Source organism: Myxine glutinosa, chromosome 3, assembly GCF_964187855.1.
Source record: "Myxine glutinosa chromosome 3, kmMyxGlut1.1, whole genome shotgun sequence".
In the NCBI taxonomy this organism is placed as follows: Eukaryota; Metazoa; Chordata; class Myxini; order Myxiniformes; family Myxinidae; genus Myxine; species Myxine glutinosa.
Genome location: NC_136263.1, coordinates 36314720 through 36340162, shown reverse-complemented (window position 1 = coordinate 36340162; position 25443 = coordinate 36314720). Strand labels below are relative to the sequence as shown.

The window sequence follows — 25443 nt, the reverse complement described above, 5'->3', positions numbered from 1 at the left end:
AACCGTTGCCGAGTCTGATCCACCTTCTCCATTCAGCATGTCTCCGAGGTAGCAAAATGTTTTCGCACCTTACAGCTTCTCGCCGTCTCAAAGATCCAACTCAACATTTCCTCCATCTGCAGCTCCCTCTGTTAACACCTTACACTTGAATGTAGCTGCCACACTGGTTAATGACCCTCTCGAACCACTACGTTTTGATGAACCCACTCAGCGCACATTGTACATTGAATGGAATTCACTCCAACATCCTTCCTGCACACAGCACATGACCACTTCCCAGTTCTTTCCACCTCACCACATGCTTTACCACTTGCCATCACCTTCGTTTTTCCGATATTCACCTTCAGACCTTTTGTCTCCATACATTCCTTCCATTTGTTCATCTTCTCCTTCAGTCCATCCACACTTTCTGCAATCAACACCAGATCATCTGCATAGAACAGCTCCCACGGTAAACCCTCCTTTACATTCCGAGCCAGCACCTCAATCACAGATACAAATAGTAGTGGACTTCGTACCGACCCCTGAGGCACTCCCACCTTCACCTCAAACTCACCACTGTTCCTGTCCTTCGTCCTTACAGCTGTGCGCGCTCGTTTGTACATTGCCATCACTACTCTGATCAACCATTCCTCCACTCCTAACTTCCTCATTGCCCATGTCAATACTTCACGTGGAACCCTTTCGAATGCTTTCTCCAGATCAACAAACCCAAGAAACTACTTCTTCCTCTTCTCCAAGTACTTCTCCTGCAACTGCCTGAAAATAAAAAGTGCGTCTGTCGTTCCTCTTCCTGGCATAAATCCAAACTGCATTTCGTCGATCTTCACTTTCTTCCTTATCCTCCTCCCCAACACCCTTACCAATACCTTCATTCCATGCTCCAATAACTTTATCGCTCTATACGAGCCACAGTCCAGAGGGTCATCTTTCCCCTTGTATAGAGGGACAAGGGTACTCGATTCCCAATCCACTGGAATGCGGCCTTCTTTCACCACCAGATTGCAGATCTGTCATTCTCTTCATACCCCAACTTCCTGCTGCCTTCAACATATCTCCCACAACTCCCGTCGGCCCTCCCGCTTTTCTACTCTTCATTGCTTTTATCGCTTCCTCAACTTCCTACTCGGTTATCTTCTCTGCCGGTCCTAAAACTGGGTTACTCTCCCTGTTGCCATCCCATTCATTCTCTGCATTCAACAGTATTTCCATATATCTCTTCCATCTTCCTTTAATTCCATCTGGGTCCACAACGATTTGTCCCACTTCATCCTTCAAGCAAGTCACACTCATCACATCATACCTCTTTCGCTATCTGCTTTGCAATCCTGAATACCGCTCTCTGACCTTCTTCCTCATCCAAGCGTTCTCCGAACATTTTCCTCCATGCCTCCTGCGCCTTTGCTACCTCTTTCTTTGCAGCCTTCTTGGCTGCCTTATAACTTTCATGCTCTGCCGTTTCTGCTCCCATATCCTTCGCCTTCTGCCACCCCTTGAACTTCTTCCTCTTCTCGTCAATCTTGTTTCCAACTTCATCATCCCACCACCATGTTTCCGAGTGCCTCGGTGGTCCTTTTGTCCATCCAAATACCTTACCAACGGCTCCCAACAGACTATCTTTCATTGACATACAACCACGTTCATACTCAGCCTCTCTTTTAATGCCTCCCTCACTGTCACCTCTTTCAACCTCCACACCTTCATTCTCGGTCGGTACTTCACCCGCCGAGCTCTCCTCGCACCTTTCACCCTTATGTCGCAGACAACCAAGTGGTGCTGTGAAACAGCCTCATCCCCCGGGATCACCTTTGTATCCCGGAGGTGCCCCCTATCTCGCCTACGCACCAGCAGGTAGTCAACGGTTGTCGTCGACCCACCTGACGTGTATGTAACAAGCTTATTATCCTCTTTCTGGAACTGAGTATTACAAATCAACAAATCAGCTCCATCAGCAAACTCCAAAATCCTTTCACCTTCTCCATTTCTCACACCATATCCGTAACCCCCATGAACTCCCTCAAAACACTCCATACCCCTTCCCACATGTCCATTTAGGTCTCCTCCTACCACAACAACTTCCTCATCTTTCACGTTTTCCATCAGCTTCGCTATTGCACACCAGAACTTGTCCTTCTCTTCATTGCTCCGACCAACCTGCGGAGCATATCCCGAGATGATGTTCACCCAGAGCTTTCCAATCATCATTTTCACCATCATCAACCTTTCACTCACTCTAGTCACACTCACCACACTGTCTACAAACTCCTCAGAAAACAGGACACCAACACCATGCATGCCTTCTGGGCACCCTTGCCACACAAACTTGTATTTCTGTCCCTGCCTACCCTTCACCATTCTCACACCACTTCCCTTCCATGTCGTCTCCTGCAGACAACATATGTCAACTCTTCTTCTGAGACCAATACTTCCACCATTTCTCCTGATCTCCCTGTCATTGTCCCTACATTCCATGTCCCAAACCTCAGAAACTGATCTCTACGTCGGGCATCAGACGTTTCGTCTTAAATGGAGTGATTTCCACCCTTGCTTCGATCGGGTTCCCCACCTTGAGGTTGACGAGAGGGAGTGGGTCCTCCACGGGGTACTTCGGGCTGTACCCTGCCCATATGTAGTTGTAATTGTCATGGTTTTCTTTTTGAGGCAATGTTTTTATGGCCGGATGCCCTTCCTGCCTTTTAGTCGCCTCTTATGTCACGCAGGGATATGGTGTACCTAATCTAAACCTGGGTACACACCGGGTTAAGTGTAAGTGAAAAAGTAAGTACACCCCATGTAAAGTTTTGACTTTTTCAACATATTTCGACATACAGCTATTTGATCTTCATTTCAACATTATTGATAGATAAAGGTGATATAATATAACAAATATCATGAAACATTTACATTTTGTAGTCCAATTTAAATAAACTTAAATGCAAATTTCGCATGTGGAAAAAGTAAGTACACCCTTGGCTCTAATAGGTGGTATTGCCCCCTTTGGCAGAAACGAGTTAAGTCGGCGTTTCTTATAACTGTCTACCAGTCTCTGACATCGACTGGGAGAAATTTTTGCCCACTCCTCCATGCAGAATTCTTTCAGCTGTGCGATGTTTGAGGGGTTTCTTGTATGCACAGCTCGTTTCAAATCCCCCCACAACATCTCGATGGGATTTAGATCCGGGCTTTGACTTGGCCATTCCAGAACCCTCCATTTCTTTTTTTTCAGCCACTCCTTGGTGGATTTACTGGTGTGTTTAGGGTCATTGTCATGTTGCAAGGTCCACCTTCGGTTGAGCTTCAACTTTCCGACAGATGGCCTCACATTATCCTCAAGCACCCTCTGGTACAATGAAGAATTCATAGTGGATTCTATGATGGTGAGCTGCCCAGGCCCTGATGCAGCAAAGCTGCCCCAAACCATAATATTTCCACCACCATGCTTTACAGTTGGTATCAGGTTCTTGTGGTCAAATGCTGTCTTTGGTTTTCACCAAACATGTCTTCTGGTACTGTGGCCAAATAGCTCTACCTTTGACTCATCTGTCCAGAGCACATTGCTCCAGAAGTGCTGGTCTTTGCCTAGGTGTTCATTGGCAAACTTTAGTCTTGCCCTGATGTTCTTTCTGGACAGCAAAGGTTTCCTCGTGGCATACCTCCCATGTTGATCAAATTTGTGCAGCCTCTTTCTAATGGTAGACTCATGCACTTTGACATCAACAGTGGCAAGAGCTACCTGTAGGTCCCGTGATGACATTCTGGGGTTCTTAGAGACTTTTCAGCATCTTGCGGTCTGCTTTCGGGCTGAACTTGCTGGGGCGGCCTGGCCTGAACAAGTTGGCAGTTGTTTCGAATCTTCTCCACTTGTAGATGATCTTCCGGACAGTCGAATGATCGATTTCAAATTGTTTGGAGATCTTTTTACGTCCCTTCCCAGACTCGTAGGCATCTGTAACCTTCTTTCTGAAGGCCTCAGAGAGGTCTTTTGATCTAGGCATGGTGACGCCGCACACTTCAACAACAAAGAGCAAACCAAACTAAATGTCTGAGGTTTAAATAAAACAGGTTCCTCCAAGATCCTCTCACGATGTTCTAATCATTTGCACCTGAGCTGGTGCACCCGATTCTAATTTTAGGTATTTGAAGTCGTGATAAAAGTAGGGGTGTACTTACTTTTTCCACATGCGAAATTAGCATTTATGTTTATTTAAATTATACAATGGACTACAAAATGTAAATGTTTCATGATATTTGTTATATTATATCACCTTTATCTATCAATATTGTTGAAATGAAGATCAAATAGCTGTATGTTGAAATATGTTGAAAGAGTCAAAACTTTACATGGGGTGTACTTACCTTTTTACGTGACTGTAACTCGAAATTGTCAGTTCCAAAGGTAAGTGCACTACCAGTGTGTGACAAGCACCATCCTGTCAAAAAAAAAAAATCCCCTCGGTAGTCATTTATCATGTAGTATGAGATTGAGGGGACAGACTTATTTTGAGTTTTGATATTTTGTTGCATATTAGGCAGCGGGGCATGGTGAAGTTTTAAAATCCTCCCTCGTTTACATATGTAACTAGAAAGAGCAATTGGAGATTTCAGACCCTTGGCAGGACTTGATTTGTGTGGTGTGCAAAGGATGCATTGACGACATAGGTTCATGTTTGCAGAGGACAAACGGATTTTGCGGTTTATTGGCTTGATTCATGTTCCAATTGTATGTATATTATAGACGTACACATGTTCAAATAGTACATACTGTTGTGTCCATAGCCGCTAAAGACCGGTCTCGGACGGATTCGCCGAACGAGCTTACACTCCGAGGTGTTCAGTCAAAAATGATGGTGTTCTTCACACGTGAGGGAAAGGAGAGTGACAAACTTACCTTCACGGGTCCCACCGGACGTCCTCGAACCTGCGGTAATTAATTCAAACCGACACGGATTTAAAATGTACAAAAATACCGGCTTTATTGAAGAAATGCCGGTAACAAAATAATACACGGCAAAACCAAGATTCCTAAATGGGACGTCCCCACAGACTCGTATATAGACAAAGGGAACAAAAAAAGTGAAAATAAATGTGTGCGTGTTTTTTGGTACTTAGCTCTGAGCGTCTCCAGAACCCCCTCTGCAATCGTCAAAACCCCTGCGTCCTTGGCAGGAGCAGCACAGGCCTCCATGCACAGTTCGCTCGCGGGAAACGCAGGCCTCGTTCTGCAGTCTGTGCGTGTGAAACTGCAGACTTCGGTCCACAGTACGTGCGCGGGAAACCACAGTTCGCTCCTCCTCATGATCGTCGAAACCTCCAATGTCGCGCTGAGAATGCAATGAACTGTGACTGCACTGCACCAATGTTCCAACGCAAGAGGAGGGAAAATGTCGGAACACGACCGTTTGTTGAGACTGTCCCACCGCAAGAGAGCTTATCGGCGACCGTTCACCTCCAGATCCAGAAACCGAGAGAGAGCCAAGAGAGAAAATGTCGGGGAGAGTGTTATTTTGTACTCGAGGCTCTGACGTCATCCGACGCCACCCGTGCCTGCTCCTGTCAGCCAGTCCCTCTCTTCATTGCTCGATAAATCTCACCAATCGCTGTTCTCCGGGGCGTGGCCCTCCCAGACCTGCATGCTTGATGTTCTCACACGTCGGTGGTATAATCGTTGGTGCTCAAAGTCCCGTTTCCGGTTAGCTTTTATTTAGTGTCATTTAATGCACTATTTCCTGGCTATGTGTGTGTGCTGCTGGTGTCATAAGGAACAGAGGAAAATAAGAGGCAATTACATACAGGGGATTAATAACCCATAATCCCTAACTAATTAACATAACCCCACTTCTCGTGATTGGAACGAAGATACGCTCTTACACGACATACGGTCTACCGGATCTATACTTATGTACATGGGGGTTCTTCTTCTTCTTCATCGCGACATATGGAGTATGGTAATCTATACACTTTTACCTGGCGCTAAGGTAATCATTGCCTACCCCCCCACAAACGTAACAATACTTTATAGAAATAAAAACAAGATGTACTTGCATTCTTGTAGTACATACCCTATATAAAGTCATGTGAAAAAGTAAGTACACCCCATGTAAAGTCATGACTTTTTCAACATATTTCAACATACAGCTATTTGATCTTCATTTCATCAATACTGATAGATAAAGGTGATATAATATAACAAATATCATGAAACATTTACATTTTGTAGTCCATTGTATATTTTAAATAAACATAAATGCAAATTTCGCATGTGGAAAAAGTAAGTACACCCTTGGCTCCAATAGGTGGTATTGCCCCCTTTGGCAGAAACAACCTCAAGTAGGCGTTTCTTATAACTGTCTACCAGTCTCTGACATCGACTAGGAGAAATTTTTGCCGACTCCATGCAGAATTCTTTCAGCTGTGCGATGTTTGAGGGGTTTCTTGCATGCACAGCTAGTTTCAAATCCTCCCACAACATCTCGATGGGATTTAGATCCGGGCTTTGACTTGGCCATTCCCGAACCCTCCATTTCTTTCTTTTCAGCCATTCCTTGGTGGATTTACTGGTATGTTTAGGGTCATTGTCATGTTGCAAGGTCCACCTTCGGTTGAGCTTCAACTTTCCGACAGATGGCCTCACATTATCCTCAAGCACCCTCTGGTACAATGAAGAATTCATAGTGGATTATATGATGGTGAGCTGCCCAAGCCCTGATGCAGCAAAGCTGCCCCAAACCATATTTCCACCACCATGCTTTACATTTGGTATCAGGTTCTTGTGGTCAAACACTGTCTTTGGTTTTCGCCAAATATGTCTTCTGGTACTGTGGCCAAATAGCTCTACCTTTGACTCATCTGTCCAGAGCACATTGTTCCAGAAGTGCTGGTCTTTGCCAAGGTGTTCATTGGCAAACTTTAGTCTTGCCCAGATGTTCTTTCTGGACAGCAAAGGTTTCCTCGTGGCACACCTCCCATGTAGATCAAATTTGTGCAGCCTCTTTCTAATGGTAGACTCGTGCACTTTGACATCAACAGTAGCAAGAGCTACCGGTAGGTCCCGTGATGACATTCTGGGGTTCTTGGAGACTTCTTTCAGCATCTTGCGGTCTGCTCTCGGGCTGAACTTGCTGGGGCGGCCTGGCCTGAACAAGTTGGCAGTTGTTTGGAATCTTCTCCACTTGTAGATGATCTCCCGTAGAGTCGAATGATTGATTTCAATTTGTTTGGAGATCTTTTAAAATCCCTTCCCAGACTCGTAGGCATCTATAACCTTCTTTCTGAAGGCCTCAGAGAGCTCTTTTGACCGAGGCATAGTGGCGCCGCACACTTCAACAACAAAGAGCAAACCAAACTAAATGTCAGGTTTAAATAAGACAGGTTCCTCCAAGATCCTCTCGAACATTGTTCTAATCATTTGCACCTGAGCTGGTGCACCTGATTCTAATTTTAGGTATTTGAAGTAGTGATAAATGTAGGGGTGTACTTACTTTTTCCACATGCAAAATTTATGTTTATTTAAATTATACAATGGACGACAAAATGTAAATGTTTCATGATATTTGTTATATTATATCACCTTTATCTATCAATATTGTTGAAATGAAGATCAAATAGCTGGATGTTGAAATATGTTGAAAAAGTCAAAACTTTACATGGGGTATACTTACTTTTTCATGTGACTGTAGGTACTGGTTGAATAAAGGTAACGTATTGTTACGGAACCCAACGTCGGCCTCTGTTCCCCTTATCGAGGGGGGATTAATCCCCTCGTCTATGACTGGCCGACGTGGTCCCTGACGCTGCACAGCTCCCTCTGGAGAGGTAGGTGCGCAACCCCGTTCGCGACCGCAGACAGATGGTAATTGCCGAGCGGTTTAGCAACCGCGGCACGAACTATTAACAAGCACTGATCCGATCCTTAACTTTGGCCAAATCGTGCCACAGGTATTCAATGAGGGAAAAGACGAGGACGAAACGGATGTAAAGGAAAGAAGAACAAAGGTAGGAAATACAAATATGATTTATTACTAATATGTACACAATTAAAGAAACCAAGGAGAAGGAAGGATAATAAAATAAATACAGAAGGATGGAAGAACCAGAAGGACGCAGTGCAAATATTAGCTTACCTATTGCAGTCTTACTTAAACCCAGGGACGAGACAAAAGACAGACTACAAGCACACTTACACGGGGGATGATGACAGGAATGGCAGGAGGTGGATGGCTGGAGGGAGAGGAAGGTTCAGCTGGACGCTGGCTGGAGCTTGATCCCGCACGGGACGTCGGGCTAGACCTCGACGGCCACCGATGCCACCGCAATCTGGTTCCCGCTTAGCAGCGGGTCAAAGCTGCGTGGTCTCAAAGCTGCGTGGTGGAGTCAAAGCTCATCTCTCGTATCTCATCTCCTCCCATGTCATCTCTCTTGTGGGGGCGTTGTGTGACGGGTTCGCTCTCTGACGCATCTCTCTCGCAATCCTTCCCCACACCCTTTTATAAGGCCCATCGCGATCAAGCAGTGCCATGCCCGTGATGGTGTCTCACCAGCCCTGATTGGCTGGTGGGGGCTCGCTGGGCTCCACCTTCTCATGACGAGTGGAGGGCAACGCCCTTCTTCCCCGAGACTGAGCACATGGTCAATGGCGGCAAATGCTGAAAACCGCCCGATGCAGTTGGCAACGGAGGCTTTGGGAATGGGAGGGAGCTACCTTATGTCATCTGGTGCAATGCAGTGTCAACTAGTGGGAACAGAGCCTTCAACTACACAGAATAAGGAGATAACTACTTAAGAGGGTATATGATTGGCTACGTGTATGTATATGGAGTAACTAGGAGGACGACCTTTGACCTTTACACACGGAGGGTGATATTTACAACAATTCATTATACTTACAACAATACAAAAAAAACCACAACAATTCTCAAATCCACAACAGTATATTACTCGCTACTGTCGGGTGGCATTTGTGGCCTACGTTAGCACATTATGTAGACAGACAAACAAACTAAAACAGACCCAAATGCAACACCCTTTGGTGAAGGTAATAAATGGCCCCTCCATGATGCGGAAACCTGGTATTGATTGCATCCTCCAAGGAGTTATTTGAGAAAGCCAAAACCAATATTTCATGGCTACCAGAAAGTTACCTTGTGATGAGATATTTACAAGCAAACTATACTGCATAATTTTTTTTTTTTAAACCACCTTTAGAGGCCATTTTTTCCCCGCAAGCGGGGGTTGGCCTTTTTCGGGAACCGTGCTTGTTGTTGGTTTTTGGTCCCCTTTTTGAAGCAATGTTTTATGGCCGGATGCCCTTCCTGACGCCAACCCTTTTTGCCGCCTTTAACGACAAACAGGGAATTACCAGTGAACTGGTACTCAATTAGCCGACCTCAGAAGGATGAGCAGGCTGAGTCAACCCCCCTGGCGTTAATTCAGCGATTGACCGGGATTACGAACCCAGGATCCTAGGATCCTAAGCCGGCACCCTAGCCGCTAGCCCAACACCAGGGACTAATCCACAACCATATCCCATCCCCTTGTCAAAAAGTCTACAATTATTAACTGAGATTGCAATCCTCAAGAGTCACTGTGTGAGGAATCTGACTATAGCCATTGTAGCCCTTGAATGTTATTAGCCAGCACACCTGGGCGGCAGGGGACGTGTGTGTGTGTGTGTGTGTGTGTGTGTGTGTGTGTGTGTGTGTGTGTGTGTGTGTGTGTGTGTGTGTGTGTGTGTGTGTGTGTGTGTGTGTGTGTGTGTGTGTGTGTGTGTGTGTGTGTGTGTGTGTGTGTGTGTGTGTGTCCAGTGCTGTAACTTCTTTTTACCATTTGAACTTTTGTCACCAAATTTTCGACAAAGCTTTATTGTGAGAATATTGAGAAGACTTTAATAATTTGGTCAAAATGTCCAAGGTCAACGTCGCAAAATCGTTAATTTTCATCCAATTGACCTGGCATTAAGAATTTGCAAGTTGAGTCACTGAATTGGTTCACCAATCAAAAGCTAGAAGCTGATTGTTTTGAGGTCAAAGATCAAGATCACAATCAACAATTTCCATTTGATTGATAATTTGAATAGGGTTTGCCAATTAGGTCACTGAAGCCTATTGCTTTTGAGGTCAAGTGGTCAAGGTCACCTAAAATCAATTTTTTCATTTTTTAGGTGTTTTCGTCATGTTTAGCTTATGGGCTTATGGAAGAAGAAGAAGTCCAAATACAAGGGTCATGGATGGGCTTTATACTTTCAGATGCTTTCTAGTTGCTATTGGAATTGAAGAATTTTGAGAATCTATCAAGTTGTCTGGTTTGCGTGTTCCTGGGTGTTTGCAGCTCTCTTGCACAATGTGGAAATGAGACACGTGGCGGCAAGGCAAGGCTGCCTTGCTGAAAACCTTCCTCTCCTCGAGGCTGCACAGAGGAGGGAAATCGAGGTGAGATGAGTGTACAAGCTCAAAGGATCAACGCCGAAACCCACAAATGTTTCACAATAAGTGTTGGTCGGGCATTTGTCCAGGCCCTAGATCGAAGGTTGAATGAGGAGAGGAAGGTGCTGCAGCAAAGGATTGTATTGGAACTGGATCAAAAGGTCGAGGATCAACAGAATACATTGGAAAAGGCTGGAGTTCCTGGATTTTTCATCACCAGTAATCCACAGGTGATTTCGGCAATTCTCACCTGTTAAAGCAATGCTTATAAAGACAACCGTTTATGAAGATTATGAATGTTTTTGAGTGATTAATATCAAGGATATTTTTCCTGAATGAATTGTGAATGAAGGTTACGGATGAGCCTGTTCATTCATTTACTTTTTATATCTTTAACTTAGGCCAGGGTTATCAATCATATGCTGATAGATCAACACCACATTAATTTAATCTCACTGGGTGCTGGGGGAGAAGGAAAACAATAGGAGGGATACAGGGACATCACCAGGTGTGTTGTGCAGTTAAATGTATGGTCTTAGGATGGACCGTGTGCTCGTGTAGGATAGTTCATTACCCCGTGTGCGCAAAGCGGGGTTAAGCAATTGTTTTACTTTGTCTATTACAAAAGTTGCAAAGCCCCTTCGGGAGGGGCGATATTGTTTTTAACATTAATATTATACTATTATCAGAGGTGTTATTACTTACTTTTGTTATTAGAAGTGGCCTTGGAAAAATGCCACATTAGCAGCAAGAAAGGTTATGCTATTAACCCTTGTGGGGTATATAGATTACAGTAGATCTTCGCTCAGTTCCGCAAGTAAAATTTCTCTCGGATGTCGGAATTCCTCCAAATTTCTTTCAGTTTAGTGTCAAACAGTATTAGCGACTGTTTCAAAAGGTAATCAAACATGTTTGTGGTTTATATTTTTACTTTTGGTAGAGGTGCTCCCACCAAAACAGCACTTTCAGCCATGTATACATGTTAACACGGCGATTGTTTAAGGAGGAAACGCTCCTTGGGGAGGGGTAAGTATTGTTATGAATTTGGGTAGAGCAATATCTAGAGCCAGCTAGATCTGTATAGGTAGGTATCCAATTGTCATGATAGGGAATCTACTTGTAATAAGTTCTATGTTTAGTCCGGTTTGTCGGGATAAGCTGTATTGGTGTCCCCTCTACGAGGGAGCAGGGCATGCTAACTAGTGCAGGGATTATGGATAAGATTCCTTTGTTTGTCGTCGTCCCTGTCACCAAACCTTTGTCCCTTATGGCAAAGCACTCATATAAACACTTAGATAGGTCCTTGCTCTTTCACGAGCCTCGATTCAGTATACAAAAAAAAAGAAGAAAAAAAAAAGTGCGCAACAGTAATTAAATTCCCTTCCCTTACAAAGACTGTGGAAGACAAACAGGCAACGGCCGCGTACAACACCGGCGTGGGCGTCAGACACCAGGCAGGCTGGGAACCATGCCCAGGAGGACTGTGATTGGTTGGCGCAGAAGGCGCGAACCTGGAGCGAATCAGCGCAGAAGGCGCGAGGAGGTTCGGCAGACGGCGGGAAGCTACGAGGCTCTGGTTGGTGGCGCGCAAAACTGACGTCACATGCCAAGTTACAAAAGGACACGCTGGCAGGATTCTGGACGCTTCGTTCTGGGTATTGAGTCGTGCTGGTCTTTCGCTCTTCACTCTCCGTTCCTGGCTCTCGTTGTGCCCCGTGTTGGAGATTGGCCTCGTGTTGGAGATTGGCCTCGTGTTGGAGATTGGCCTCATGTTGGAGATCGGCTTCGCGGGGGGATCGCGAGCCCAGTTGCTTTTGGTGCTGGAGCGAGGCGTGCCGTGGAGCGAACGGACCTCGTGGGCGGTCGACGAGGAGCCTGGAGTGGGGCGGGTCGCTCGGCCTGGCGGAGCTCGTGGGCGAGGCGGATCGAGGGAGCCGCATTGGACGAAGGACACATTTCGGACAGATAAGCTCGCACCCATGAACCATTACATGACGAGACGTTTCCTTTCGTAATTCATTTTCCTTTGTGGTGTATTCGAAGTCTGTGTGGGATCCCAATTTAGGCCAATTCATTTCATCGTCGCTTTTCATTGTATCGGGTTCCGTTAAATAAATCCTTATTTTTGTACATAGCATTTCGGTTTAGTTTGAATTCATCTCCTCCAGGATCGGAGCTGCATTCGGTTCGCTTTAGATAAGCGCTTCCGCTTCTTCTTCATTCTTTCGCCCGTGCTGTGATAGCAAAATCCATATTTGGTCGTCGCCTCAATTAAAGCCGTTTTGTCATTCGCGAGCCCTGGTATTAACCGGAGGGTATTTGCACGGCAGTATTATTTGTATTAATATTGTTTTGTAATAACATTAATATTGTGCCTTTGTTATTAGAAGCGTCCTTAGAAAAATGCCATGATCAAGCTATCTTAACATGGATATACACCTCAACATGCATATTGGCACTTAAAAAAAAGAAAAAAAAAGACGTGCCGTTTAGCAATACTTTGACAAAATATCATGGCATTTTATGTCACCTTGACCAACCATGTTTGCCGCTCACAGATCCCTCCCACCCATGTCCTTTTTTCTCAAGACGGCGCAGGTTAAAGTGTTCAACGAACACGAGTTTTCTCAATGAATGAGTTTATGAATTTTGAAAATTCTGCACAGGTGCATAAAACTCTGGACTTCAGTTCCCTCGGTTTGCATCACCTGCACAGACCTTCATGATTGTTGGTTGTGAACCAATTGCAGACAAAAGCGGAGGATGTGAATTAAATTATTAGTACATTGAGCCATTGAATAAAATCGAAGTATGGTGAAAAAAAACCCCCATGGTTGGAGAGATTGTCCAACTTTAAAGTATTGGCAGAAAATGTTTGGTTTAAACCCCACGGTTTTTATTGTAAACCAAAACAAAACACTATTCTTACAAATATAATACAATCCCTTCATTCATTTATCCGAATAAAGGTAATTGAGGGTCAAGACACAAAGTTGCATCAGGAGTTGAACAAATCCTCTTATGGAATTGACATTTTGTGGATTTAAGCTTTCCATTTAATTGCTGGTGTTCTGTGGCACCTTTTGAAAAGAGTAGGCCATTGTGGACCAGTACCTTGGCCAGATTCGATTTTTTTCTTTACAGCAGCAAGGCTCATAAGAATGAAACAATAACACAATAAGAATGAATGAAAGAACAGGAAAAGAGAATGGGAGGAAAGGCAAACTAGCAAGTACGGTGGTTTATTTTGGACAGGTTAGGGGGATTTGGGGGTATATAAAGATAACGAGTCACAATTGGGGATGAAGAGAGATGGCGGTGCACTGCTTGCTTGCAGTCTGCGTTAAGTGCTGCTTTTCCAGTACCATGTCGTAATTGTGACCCATCGAGAATCCAGTTGTAATACCTGGTCATTGGATGTTTTTATGCTGGCTTAGCGAATTAATAATATGGCAATAATTATAATTTCCACATATATTTAGGTGTTTCATAGTAGTCTTTCTGCAATTTCGAGGAAAGTTTTGAAATCAAATGTGTGAGGTGTCACCCTCCGAGCAGATTCCACTGTTAGTTTATATGTGCTTTGATTGCCCAACAATAGCAGGATGTGGTGTGTTGTAAGCATGGAAAGACGGTCGCCATCATTCATAAATGTTTACTGTACCATCCAGCTCTTGCTCCAAGCACCCTTCAATGGGTATCGCTTGTCCATTCATCATCTGATAATATCATTGTCCACTTATACACCCCCCCATCACATCCCTTGGTTCAAGGATAGCAACATACGACTTTCTATCCAAAATAACCAAAATCAATAGTATTTTTATCTTTTATAAAATTGCATTATTTTTGCCTTTACCTGGTCCTACCCCCTCCAGGAAATATCTTTACAGATTGAGCTGCTCTCTCTCATTTTGAAAAACTGGCAAGAGGACGGAGGGCAAGATGACGTCGTTTCAACTTCGGGTCTCTAAACACAAATTTTGATGGGAACAGTCGGAAGACCTCATCTCCGATGGCTCGACCACAATAATTCTTCCAAACTTTAAGATGCTGTAAAATGATAAACGTTTGCAAGCAGAAGTTGCCTTTGGGGCATTTTCAGTTTTGATGTTTTGATGTTTCTATTTTCAAAACGCAATGGAGGTAATTTACCCATAAACCAACACAGTCAGATGTACCACCTGTAAATGCTCAGCTAATAATATTAGCACAGACCTTCACACTTTAATGCAATGTCACGAAGTAAGTGGAATAATAAAATACGAGATTCATTCAATGACATCCATTTTTCTTTTCTCTCTGGGTTTGCAGTCCATTGCTCACCGAGCAATGCAGAACAGCAATGCAGAATTCCTAAGGGAATGAAAGATGTTGGCCAAATATAACTTTTAGTTTAATAAATAGACATTTTCAATAGTCTCTGCCGAAAACAATGGCTAACACACTCGCAGAAAATTAGATGAGATATAAATGTTATAGAATTCGTCCCTTTTACCACTCGGAGATTCTTGAGGGATTATATTAATGCCCCGAAGGTTCAACAGCACCATATCTCCTTGTGTTCACTACCCAGTAGAAAGGTTTAAATGCTTATTAAACTGTCTTTGCTGTTCCTGCTGATGCATTGTGATCGAGATATTTTAAAAATATGTTTTGTATTTATTCATTGTACACACGAAGGCACTTTTGGACAAAACGAGAGGGCAGTAGGTTTGTGTGCGTCACAGTAGGTTAGCTCTCACTTCTCCCCACACACACCCCCAGCAATAATTTTCATTTAATAAGTATATTTAAAAAGGAAAAAAAACTTTCATATTTGAAGTAATAAAACATTTCTCCAGATTTCTTTCTCGGTCTCTTCCTTTCAGCATCTATCCTGTTGATGCAGCAGTTTGTACAACCTGTGGGTAGTAGAAAGTCAAAGTGAGAGGCCAAAAATATTTAAAAAATGGATGTGAGATGGACACAAATGCTAGTGGAGAAGACTCACCACCGACAAGGCTCCAGACTTTGCCTTTCCAATGCTGGACATAGTACCTTTGGAAAATTCTACAACTCCCTGGCGTCCTCCACCACCGCTGAAAGGTATGCTAGGGATTAAAAGAAAACAATGGAGGAAAATTCATATTGTTACATTTAGTGGGGGGTGGGTGGGGGGGGGGGGGTAGATAAAAACACCGTAGGAGAGGTAGAATTGTATAGGAAATAACATGGACCGTGTAACATGTAGGAGAATTTCGATGTAATATGGAGGGAAAACTTAGCTTAAGGTTGTTTGAATGTGCATCACATGGGGGGTGGGGGGGGGGGGGGAGGGAGGGAGGTTGTAGTGTACTAATTATATCTAGGGTTTAAGGCTAGTTTCTAGCGTTTTTCTAGTTTTTTTTTTTTTCTAGTTTAAGCCCCAGTGCGTGTCTTCCCTCTGTAATTTTCCCCTAACGTTTTTGCTGCCACGGCCTGTCATGTAAAACCTCCTTAAACAACAACAACCGCCGACAAAAGCCAAGAACGAGCTGGTTGGATTAAGCCATGCCCCCATGGACCTAATAAGGAAAAGGCCCTGCCCACAAGAGGCAAAGAATCGGGGGCGGAGAGGCAGGCCGGTGCTATATAATTTTGGTGCTATCTTTAAATTGGGAAGAATCACTTTAAAAATTATAGTATCAGGAGCTGGATCCTCAAAATCTAATCAATTCGTCTTGGTCACACACCCAACCTGCTCCCCTCCCCTCAAGTTTCGTCCGAATCAGTCCATAACTTTTTGAGATATCCTTCTCACGAACAACACAAACAAACAAAGGGTGAAAGCATAACCACCATCCACCTTCTGTGGCAGAGGTATCAAACCTTGTTTCTGTAATCCTGATCAGATCCTTTTTCCCGGATAGCGAGACGAGCTTGGTGAGAATCTCGAGTACCAGTTCACTTTCCACAATCACATCGCCCTAAAAATAGGTCCGAGCATATTACAACATCCCAGCATATTACAACATCAGTCATGATCTTGATGCAATGGGGACATGAAAAAGAACTGACCTTGTTATCTTCTGCTATGTGTAGAACAAAGACTCCATCATTCAAAGAGCTGATGGAGACACCTAGAAAAATGTGTGTCAAGACTTTAGTTTCATGAAATGCCAAATTAGGTAAAGTTATTTTTCAATCAGTTACCCTATGGGGGTAAACAAAAAACAAATTAGTAGTGTACTACCTGTAAGACAATAACAGATAAACTAGAGCGTCCACCTATAACTGAGCAGTTACGCCGGGTACCGAACGACGCCCATTCCAATGACGATGCCCTCCCACGCCGCCCGTGCCAATGACTATGCTGTCCTATTTTGCCATTTTTATCAAAGTATATTTCCTATAGCTAGTCCATCCCAAGAACCACCACTTATAACTGTGAGCGGTGATTTCTATGTGAGCGCTTACACCACTTAGCCACAAGGAATAAAGTTTGATGAATCTGACGTCATAGTTCACATGGTTTGGCAGCCATATTGGATCGACAAAAAACATTTAATGTTTTTCTCTGAACCACTTCACTGATTGATGCGAAACTTTAAATATGTCAACCACAACCCATGTGGAGAAAGTTGACATGATGACGTCATAGGTCACACGGTTTTGCAGCCATCTTGGGTTGAAGCAAACGATTTTTTTTTTCTAATATTCTCTGAAACGACTTAACCGATGAAGTTTTAGTTATGAAACTTTTATCACCATGGTTACTCGATTACATTTCTATCAAACCAAAATTAAGCATCACGTGCCAAATTCCAGTGCCATTGGGTCAGAGCATTGTCAAAGTACTCTACTGCGGGAGAACCAGCTAATGCAATTAGTGTATTAAAATGCAATTGGTTTTAATAGTATCAGGTTAACCCAAAACGAAGAGACAGACAAAACTCACTAAACACCAATTACTACTTTAATGGCCACAAGTAATCCCACCTTAAAGCATTCACCAAGGGAGATGTTTGGCTTTAACCTGTGAACTGGCCGGCCACACTGAATATTACAACCAGCAAATTTGAGCAGATATTTTGTAATTTGTTCAGGGGTGTCGGTGATAACTCAGCTATTCTTTGTGAAATACACCATGGGATATTTAACGTCCACTATCTAATGTTGGAAGTCATCAAGATGTTGAAAAGGAAAGAAAATGGAGGCAGACTACCTTGCAGTTGGCTGTACAGGAAGTTCTGTTTGATCTCGGATGGCCCCAGCAGCCAGCCTTGGTCTGCCCCCAGAATGAGCTGCCGCGGTCTGGGCTTAAATCCCCTCCTGTCAAACTTCGTGACTTGGACTCCATACTGGGATGGAGAAGGGAAGAAACCAACAGGAATCTATTTGCTCAGATATATTCCCTTACCATGGTAGCAGGTGCTGTATAAATGCGCTGTGGAAAAATTCCGAATAACTTTCATGACTAAATGGATGTAAAAACTCCAACAAAACCTCAAAACATTTTTCAGGCAAAGACCGAAGACTGCTGCCACCTTACTGCTTCTCACCTTGCCTGCCAAGGTTCCGATGGACTGGATCACCTTGGCATTTTTAATGTCATTTTCATCTGCATATCAACACACGAAGGCACGTAAAGCCTGCTTCGGCCGTATTTGCACCACCCCATCCACTAACATCAAGTATGAACATTACCTAAGTTACATCAACAGTTATTCCATTGTAAAACGGTCCAAAGACCAGAAATACATTTTATGGCCAATTAATGTTGCGTGATCTTTTTTGACACAATACAAATTTTTTTGCAAGATGATGTATGTTATAGACTCTGTTGTCTATGTCCATCTTTGCTGCTTACCGAGGTGCGTGGCCAAGAATGGCTTGGGGATGCTTTGTGGGTAACTTTCCTTCTTACCTTTGAAGAGATCACTGGCTAAAGCCTTGGACTCCAGCTGCACAGGAGATCCAAACAAAGACAGACAAGCTTTTAGCACTGCATTATTCTTCACCACTTTCTCAAGGTGCATATGATATGGAACTGTAATATACGGTACAAGTCCAGCTTTATAGTCTCGAGAATATAAGACCGGTCACCTTGTTGAAGGGGAATACCAATATTTGTGTAATTGCTGAAAAAAAGGGTTGTTGTTAATGGGAAAAATAAAATTAGGCGGTGTATTGATACCGGCCGAGCTATACACTCGGGGAGTGAGGAAGGGGAGAATGTCAATAGGATATTCATCACAGGGTTTTTAGATGCTGATTTGTGAACAATATACAACAACACACAGAGAGGAAGATCAAAATAAAAATAGTTTCTCACCGTTCCCCTCTCTTCTTACTTTTGATCAAACTGTCTGGGGTATGTATGTACGAGTATTAGGCACGGGCCATGGCAGGAAACAAACTCTAAGGTCTCCTCGCCTCTGCCTTTACGTAAATGCGAAAAAAAATGGAGCTTTCCTTTTCCTCAGCATAGGTGCGATGGCTAATCTATGGAGCAAGAACAAAAAATGATTCTTGTGAGATCCTGCCTTCTGTGCGGGGATAGCCAACGTCGCAAGTTGGTGTTTGCAGTTTCGTCACATGGACCCAGATATAAAGTTTCCCTCTTTCTTTCTTTTTGCACCACATACATTCCTGGGAGTTCCCTGAATCCACCGCCGTTGGATTCATTTAAATCTGTTAATCCGTTCTCAACTTATAGCACGACAGACAGACTCAGGTCCTTTTATAATTATAGATCATATCATAAAAAGCCGGTCAAAAATGACGGGTTGGGACAGTTTATTTGATGGTGCAGCCTCATGTGCGTGCCAAAGAATGAAGCCTCGGCCTAGTGTCAGGCGTGCTTATATAATTTTATTTATTCGACATCATACGGACTTTAATGAACATTCCTTTTACACCGAGCGTGTTTCACATCACGTGCAGCGAATTTCACCTCCCTGTGTCTTGTGTTTATTATTATTTAAAAAAAACGCTTCTGTACACCGCCCTTGAGGCTTGGTTTGCAAACAACCGTCTACAATTTCAATAGAAGAGACATAATTACTCTTTTTGTGGAAAATGTTTTTCGAGTTTGTTTTATCCTCAAAAGTAATATCCTTTTATTTTTATTTTATTTTATCCTTAAAAATAGACCGTAGTGAACACAGATTCGTGTCAAAAGATTGGCCTTTAAAACCTGAATCAAATCGTCCTTATGTAGAGGGACAGATATCTGTACAAATACACAAACATACATTGTGTTTTATATGGTAGATAGTAGCAAAAAAAAATGTTTGAAGGGATTTTAAAAATGGTTTAAGGAGAATCAGATTATAAAAATCACAAGTTTGTAAAGACAACGCTCTTTATACTGATAATGATGTACAAAGAAACTGCGGAAACCTTATGCACCACTCTTTCAGACACCAATTTTTCAATGCAAATGGCAAAAGGTTATTACATTACAGATGAACAATTGACATTTCCGAATAAAAAAAAACTCTTTCCATGCTCTTCTGCCAATTCCCATGAATCTCTTCACTGCTGCTACTTTAACGGTCTCAATTATTCCCACCTTTTTGTGGGGTCAGCTGACGATGGTGCTTGGCCCAAGACTTTCACCAACAGGCTGGACAGGACCAGTGCTCAACTGAAGCCGATTTGGGCAGCGATTTGGAATTTGTTCAGGGTGCCAGCGATAGCTTGTTCACCTATTCTTCCTGAAAAAGGACCGTGGGATCTTTACATCAACCAATTAATGCTAGGAGATGGGACACGAAGCTTGATGATCTTCTAAAGGACTTTGTGATGCAACACCTTTCCTGTTTTCTTCTTCTTCTTCTTGTTTCATATGCAGCATCGATGTCTGAGGGTTGATGCAATGCCCTCTATGCATTAGGGCAGGAATTTGCAACTTGTTTGGAGCGTCAGGATAGCTCGCCTACTCTCAGCGTAGGACACGGTGGGATCTTTAAGGTCCACCAACTAATGCTAGCAGCCGGGACGCCAAGTTTAACATCCACCGAGGGACGGCACACGCATTGATGAATCACCCCACGTATGAAACTGGGATGAGAGTTTATAGCTGGGTCTAGATTCAAACCCAGGCTGCACAGGGTGGAGGTGAGTGTGCGAACCTCAAAGCCATCTTGCCTGCCCACCTTTCCTGTGAAGCACCAATCTGACGGTTTATCGTCAGCGCAGGATTCAAACCCAGGTAAGACAGGTCAAAAGGAAGTGTGCTAGCTCTGCACCATCTTATCAGACTCGGTTCCCATTAATATACGAAAACCAATGTGACATACGTGGCAATGCATGATGTCACTGGTGTCTTCGTTATTTGGAAAATAAAAAGATGGAAAGTATTTTTGAACAAAATAAAAATGGATTCTCCAAACTATTTTGCCGAGACTCTTACATACAAAGAAACATTGAGGTTTCATTCTGAATGTCTCCAAGTTTTGGCCAACTGATGCTTTCATCGCCAACAACCAATAGGTATATGGGCACTTCTCATCAGCAGAGGTTAGGTGTGTCACGAATAACGTGAAGACCATTTTATTCAGACAGCAGAAGTTGTAATGTGCCATGAAAGCTAAATTTGTGTCCTTTTATATCAAAATCCATTTATAAGGAAATTTGCTTATACACACACAAGGAAAACAGGAAGTGTGGCTGTGACGAGCCTTCTTACCTGTGCCTTTCTCTCTGGAGTTATCTTTTTGCAGTAGCAGCGAACAAGGTTCTTCATGTGCATTTCTCTCAACAGTTCACTGGTCTGTAAAGTTTGACTGTTAATGTTTCTGGGTTAACTCAACTCCCAAAATTGATATGGAGAACATTTAATTAATACAGTGAGTATGCAAGGTATACGAAGAAAGAAGACGTTCGACGATTCCATTTATCAGTAAAGCCGCTGTCACACCTTGACGATTTAGCCAGCGTATGCCGACGTATCAAAATTGAGTGCTGGTGTGAGTCATACGCTGGCATACGTCGACAAATTTTGTGCATGCACGAAATTTGTCGACGACCTCGGCGTACTACGACGTATGCCAGCGTGCTTCAGCGTGCTCTTAACGTAGCCAAATTTTTCATACGTCGGCGTACGCTGGCTAAAACGTCAAGGTGTGACAGCGGCTTAAGATACATCATAGTGTGCGGTTTGAAATCAAACTGAATCGAGCAATTCGAAATGAGACAGAGGTTAGAGAGACAAACAGGAGGCTTAACTAAAATAAGTCAAATGAAAAATGAAGTTAAGGAAAATTAACCTGTTTCAGAGCAGGTGGAGGAACCGGCCAACTTTTATCAAGTGGAGAGCGGGGGAGCTTTTTTCGTAAGCGAAGCAGAAAAGACGAATAGAGCAGGTCCAAGTACGACTCATTCTGAGGACAGCGAGGCAGACGACGGTTGGAGAAGCCCTTTATCAACCTTGAGGAGGGAGAATAAATAGGAAGTCATGGAGAAGTGATTATGTGTTAACGCTCTGATGAAGGGTTAACGCCCGAAACGTCAACTTCCTGCTTCCCACAGTGGTTAGCACACCTCAATCAACGTCCTCTTCTCAAATGCACATGATGGAGAAAGAGGGAAGAAGGGGTTTTGTGTGTGTCTCGATGTTAGCGTGCTCACTAACATCCAGATGTGTTTGTGAACACACAGTTAAATAAGATTAACATTGCAAAGAGTTCGCGCCACAAAAAAAAATGAATAAAAGAACCTCCGGATCTTATCCGCTGCCTCGCGCCTTCTTGCCGCAAGACGACGGGCTCGAATGCCTCTCCACCATGCCTGCAACATCACGACTGGGGTAGGTAGGGGGTTTGACATGAAGGGGAAGAGAGGGGTAGAAAAGGATTGATTGGTTGAGCAAAATACAGACAAAGAGGAGGTAGAAAATTTTCCATCCACACGAGCACAATACATCAAGAAAAAACCAAGAGCGGTTACTTAAGTTTTGGAGAATAATAAATGGATTTTAAATAATGGAAAATTGGTTTAGGCCTTTTGGTATATCACACCTGATCGCTTCATTGTGAGGTATTTTTGCCGGCAGTGGTATCCCTTCCAGGACGCTTCAATCTTCGTGGCTGAGAGCAGGACAATGACACCTGTCATCTATAGCCAGTGTAATTCTTGTTTACATCTCACCTGACTATAACCACCGAGGGAAGATCCGCATGCATCTGGTCAATTGATAACCCACCTATGGAATGTTTGCGCACTTCCAGTGCATCCTCAGTGGCGAAAAGAGTCTTCGGGAAGCGTATGAAAATCTTTGTTCTTCCCAGCTTGTACTCGTCAGGCTAAATAAACAAGATAAATAAATAAAACTGACCGGGAGACAGATAGATGCATAGACTGTTGAAAAATACAGTGATGTCAAAGTTTCCAACCTTGTACCCGATGTGTTTAACAAGTGTCCGAATCCCATCGCTTGCGGTTCCTTTCCAGTTCGGCCACGTGTCCGGGCATAGGGACTTGTACCTGTTGGTTTTCCCATCAAACGGTGCACTTATTAGCAACTGGAGGTTAACTCATTTGGACGTATGGAAAAGAGGTGCCATGAATGGTGGAGTATCAAATGACGGATCAATAAGCAAAAAAAAACTTCACCGGTCAAGGAAGCGAGGATAGTCCCGTCTGTATGCAAATCCAGCCCTCCTGACCCTGACGTTCTCAAGCAGTCCCAGGTACTTCACTTGGTGTCTCACCAGGACATCCTCAAATCGGCCTGAGGATTCCCATGAGCGATATCAATGATCTATATCGCTATTCGTCAGCAATACAATCCCTCTTCAATCCCATAACTAATTTTCCTTCCTCAATCCTCTCACCTGCCTGCTTGGCATCATTGGGCTTGATGCAGCGGACGTACGATGGCTCCTTGGACATCAAGGTGTCCATTAGCCCAGCTACACTTGTCTTGAACTGCGTGGCTGTCTGTCTGACACAAATAGTGTGAGATATTTAGTTTGTTTAACGAAAATTTAATGCGACAGGTTTCATGAGGTTCGTGCACGTACTAACGAATTGACTTAGCGATCCCCACAGAGCAGTTTAATTAGCAATAACCTGCATGAATAAAGGCTTCGCGTGAAAGGAGATGCCGGTACAAGTAAACCCAGGTAAAAGTAAAAACTTACTGCAATGATAGATCAATGCTAAAAATTGACAAGTCAGGAGACGACGATGGTTCACGAGCGAGCGGTATTTAATGACAAAGGTCAAAACCGACATTGAAAATATATAAATAGGAATTGTATTATCTGTTATGAGACTAGTTAGCTACACATCACCGAAAATTCGGTTCGATTCCGACAACTTTGAAAATTTGACCTTTGTGACCTTGAAATATCAAAACGAAGGTTACTGACCTTGAAAGGAGATAGAAAATAATGTATAATCAGTTATGAGGTTAGTTAGCTACACAATACCGAAAATTCGGTTCGATTCCGACAACTTTGAAAATTTGACCTTTGTGACCTTCAAAGGTCAAAGATTCTGAAATTTGTTGGAAAACTTGTATTTCATGATGTATGTGATAATATAAGATCATGTACGACATTTCACCCTATCAGGAAGCGAACAATGTAATAAAACCATCAAAAATCGACTTTTCTAAATTCCGTGACGTTGTGACCTTGACCTTGGGGCGAAAATGAAAAATCGAGCTCCGTGGGGCTAGACACATGACATTGGCCTAACCAAATACCGAAACCCCTGTCAGATTCCACCAACTCCCTCGGAGAAGATGTAGCTTGAAATCGATTACCCCCTAAAAAGACATCTTTTTCGGGCGTGGCTCCGCCCACAATGGGCGCAATACGCCCACTCTAGGCAGGACACAACTAGATCATGATATCAACCTCCCACCCAAGTTTCATCAAGATCAGATTATATCATCGGGTAGTTATGCTGTGGACAGACAGACGCACACACATGACGAATATAGTGGTCACTTGATAACTCGTGAACCAATAAACGTAAATAACTCAGGCTCATAGTGGATCTCGTACAAAACTGACATGGAGGGCACGTTACTAGACATCGGTGTCTTCACATGAATTACAAGGACATTGGAAGCAAAGACATATTGTAGAATGCATTCGAGCCTTGGTTCCGTACATCGTGTGCCTGGCCAACCCAAAATGATGCCCTGGGTGCCACATTGTACTGAATAAGTGAAAATACTGTAAGTACGTAAGCAAAACATTATTACATAACTAATATGTAGTCATCGCAATTCTGTCTTCTATTATCACATTTTACACAGATGTCAATAAATAAATAAAAATTGTAAATTTTGACGACGTACTTTACAATACGTATTCATGTACACGTTTGCCGATTGCTCGCTTTCATGTTTCCGCTCACCGTTTCTGGCCTGCGTTGACCCTGCAGTTCATCCTTGGTAAAGCAGGAACTGATGATGGGGTTATTTGCCACACTCATTACCTGGTAGAGACAAATACAAAATGTTACAATGCACTATCCTCCAAAACATCATGTAACGCTAATGAAACTACAATGCAAAATTTCAGAAGTCACCCATGGAGCCACCAATCAAAAAAAAATATTTTAAAAGAATTATGAGTCCTTTCAGTCCAACAGGATGGTGCTGAAGTAGTAAGGGAAACATATGAAAATCTGTTAACTAAATTGTTACCAAAAAATTTCTTCACCAATATGTTTGTAAAGGTGTGTAATAACATGTGTTAAAATGTTGAAGGTCAACTCCCGTGGGAAACCCAGAAAAAAAGCTGTTGAATTCGGGTACCGAAAAATTATTTTCGAGAATTTTTATTTTTTTTAATCGGCCCTTAAGTAACTTATGAGGGGTCAAATAAGGGTTTTTCATGATTCTGAGTTGATTGTTTACATTTATATTTCACCACAGACACTCCTTTGTGGAAAAATAATTTCTAAATATATCTCATTTTCTACTTTGCAGGACATGGAGTCTAGCAATATGGATGAAGACGTTACTCCACCTGTGCTCAATTGCTTCATCTGTGCACGCTCGGATACACCAGCTGTAAGGCTCATACAGGCAACT

The 25443-nt window shown here is 43.1% G+C and overlaps 2 protein-coding genes across 5 annotated transcripts in view; one reads left to right on the top strand and one right to left on the bottom strand.

Moving 5' to 3' along the window:
• Nucleotides 1-15263, top strand: part of LOC137423683 (protein DGCR6) — an 89199-nt gene extending 73936 nt beyond the window's left edge. The window contains exons 3-5 of one of the 2 annotated variants that reach the window (XM_068111092.2): nucleotides 10324-10424; nucleotides 10508-10648; nucleotides 14297-15263. In XM_068111092.2, coding sequence (XP_067967193.1) covers nucleotides 10324-10424; nucleotides 10508-10648; nucleotides 14297-14392 — 338 coding nt within the window. In that variant the 3' untranslated portion in view covers nucleotides 14393-15263. The remainder of the gene's footprint in view (nucleotides 1-10323; nucleotides 10425-10507; nucleotides 10649-14296) is intronic. The other variant, XM_078773881.1, reaches the window with a different exon arrangement.
• The window catches only part of MYO1C (myosin IC), a 156742-nt gene continuing 145357 nt past the window's right edge, over nucleotides 14059-25443 (bottom strand). For all 3 annotated transcript variants that reach the window (XM_068111088.2, XM_068111087.2, XM_068111086.2), the window contains exons 17-32: nucleotides 24762-24842; nucleotides 23222-23327; nucleotides 23001-23118; nucleotides 22781-22871; nucleotides 22591-22690; nucleotides 22406-22474; nucleotides 22105-22189; nucleotides 21656-21815; nucleotides 21076-21159; nucleotides 18250-18343; nucleotides 17942-18000; nucleotides 17605-17740; nucleotides 16458-16519; nucleotides 16269-16366; nucleotides 15412-15511; nucleotides 14059-15322 (exon numbers count right to left, since the gene is read on the bottom strand). In XM_068111088.2, the coding sequence (XP_067967189.2) occupies nucleotides 15293-15322; nucleotides 15412-15511; nucleotides 16269-16366; nucleotides 16458-16519; nucleotides 17605-17740; nucleotides 17942-18000; nucleotides 18250-18343; nucleotides 21076-21159; nucleotides 21656-21815; nucleotides 22105-22189; nucleotides 22406-22474; nucleotides 22591-22690; nucleotides 22781-22871; nucleotides 23001-23118; nucleotides 23222-23327; nucleotides 24762-24842 (1473 nt within the window). In that variant the 3' untranslated portion in view covers nucleotides 14059-15292. The remainder of the gene's footprint in view (nucleotides 15323-15411; nucleotides 15512-16268; nucleotides 16367-16457; nucleotides 16520-17604; nucleotides 17741-17941; nucleotides 18001-18249; nucleotides 18344-21075; nucleotides 21160-21655; nucleotides 21816-22104; nucleotides 22190-22405; nucleotides 22475-22590; nucleotides 22691-22780; nucleotides 22872-23000; nucleotides 23119-23221; nucleotides 23328-24761; nucleotides 24843-25443) is intronic.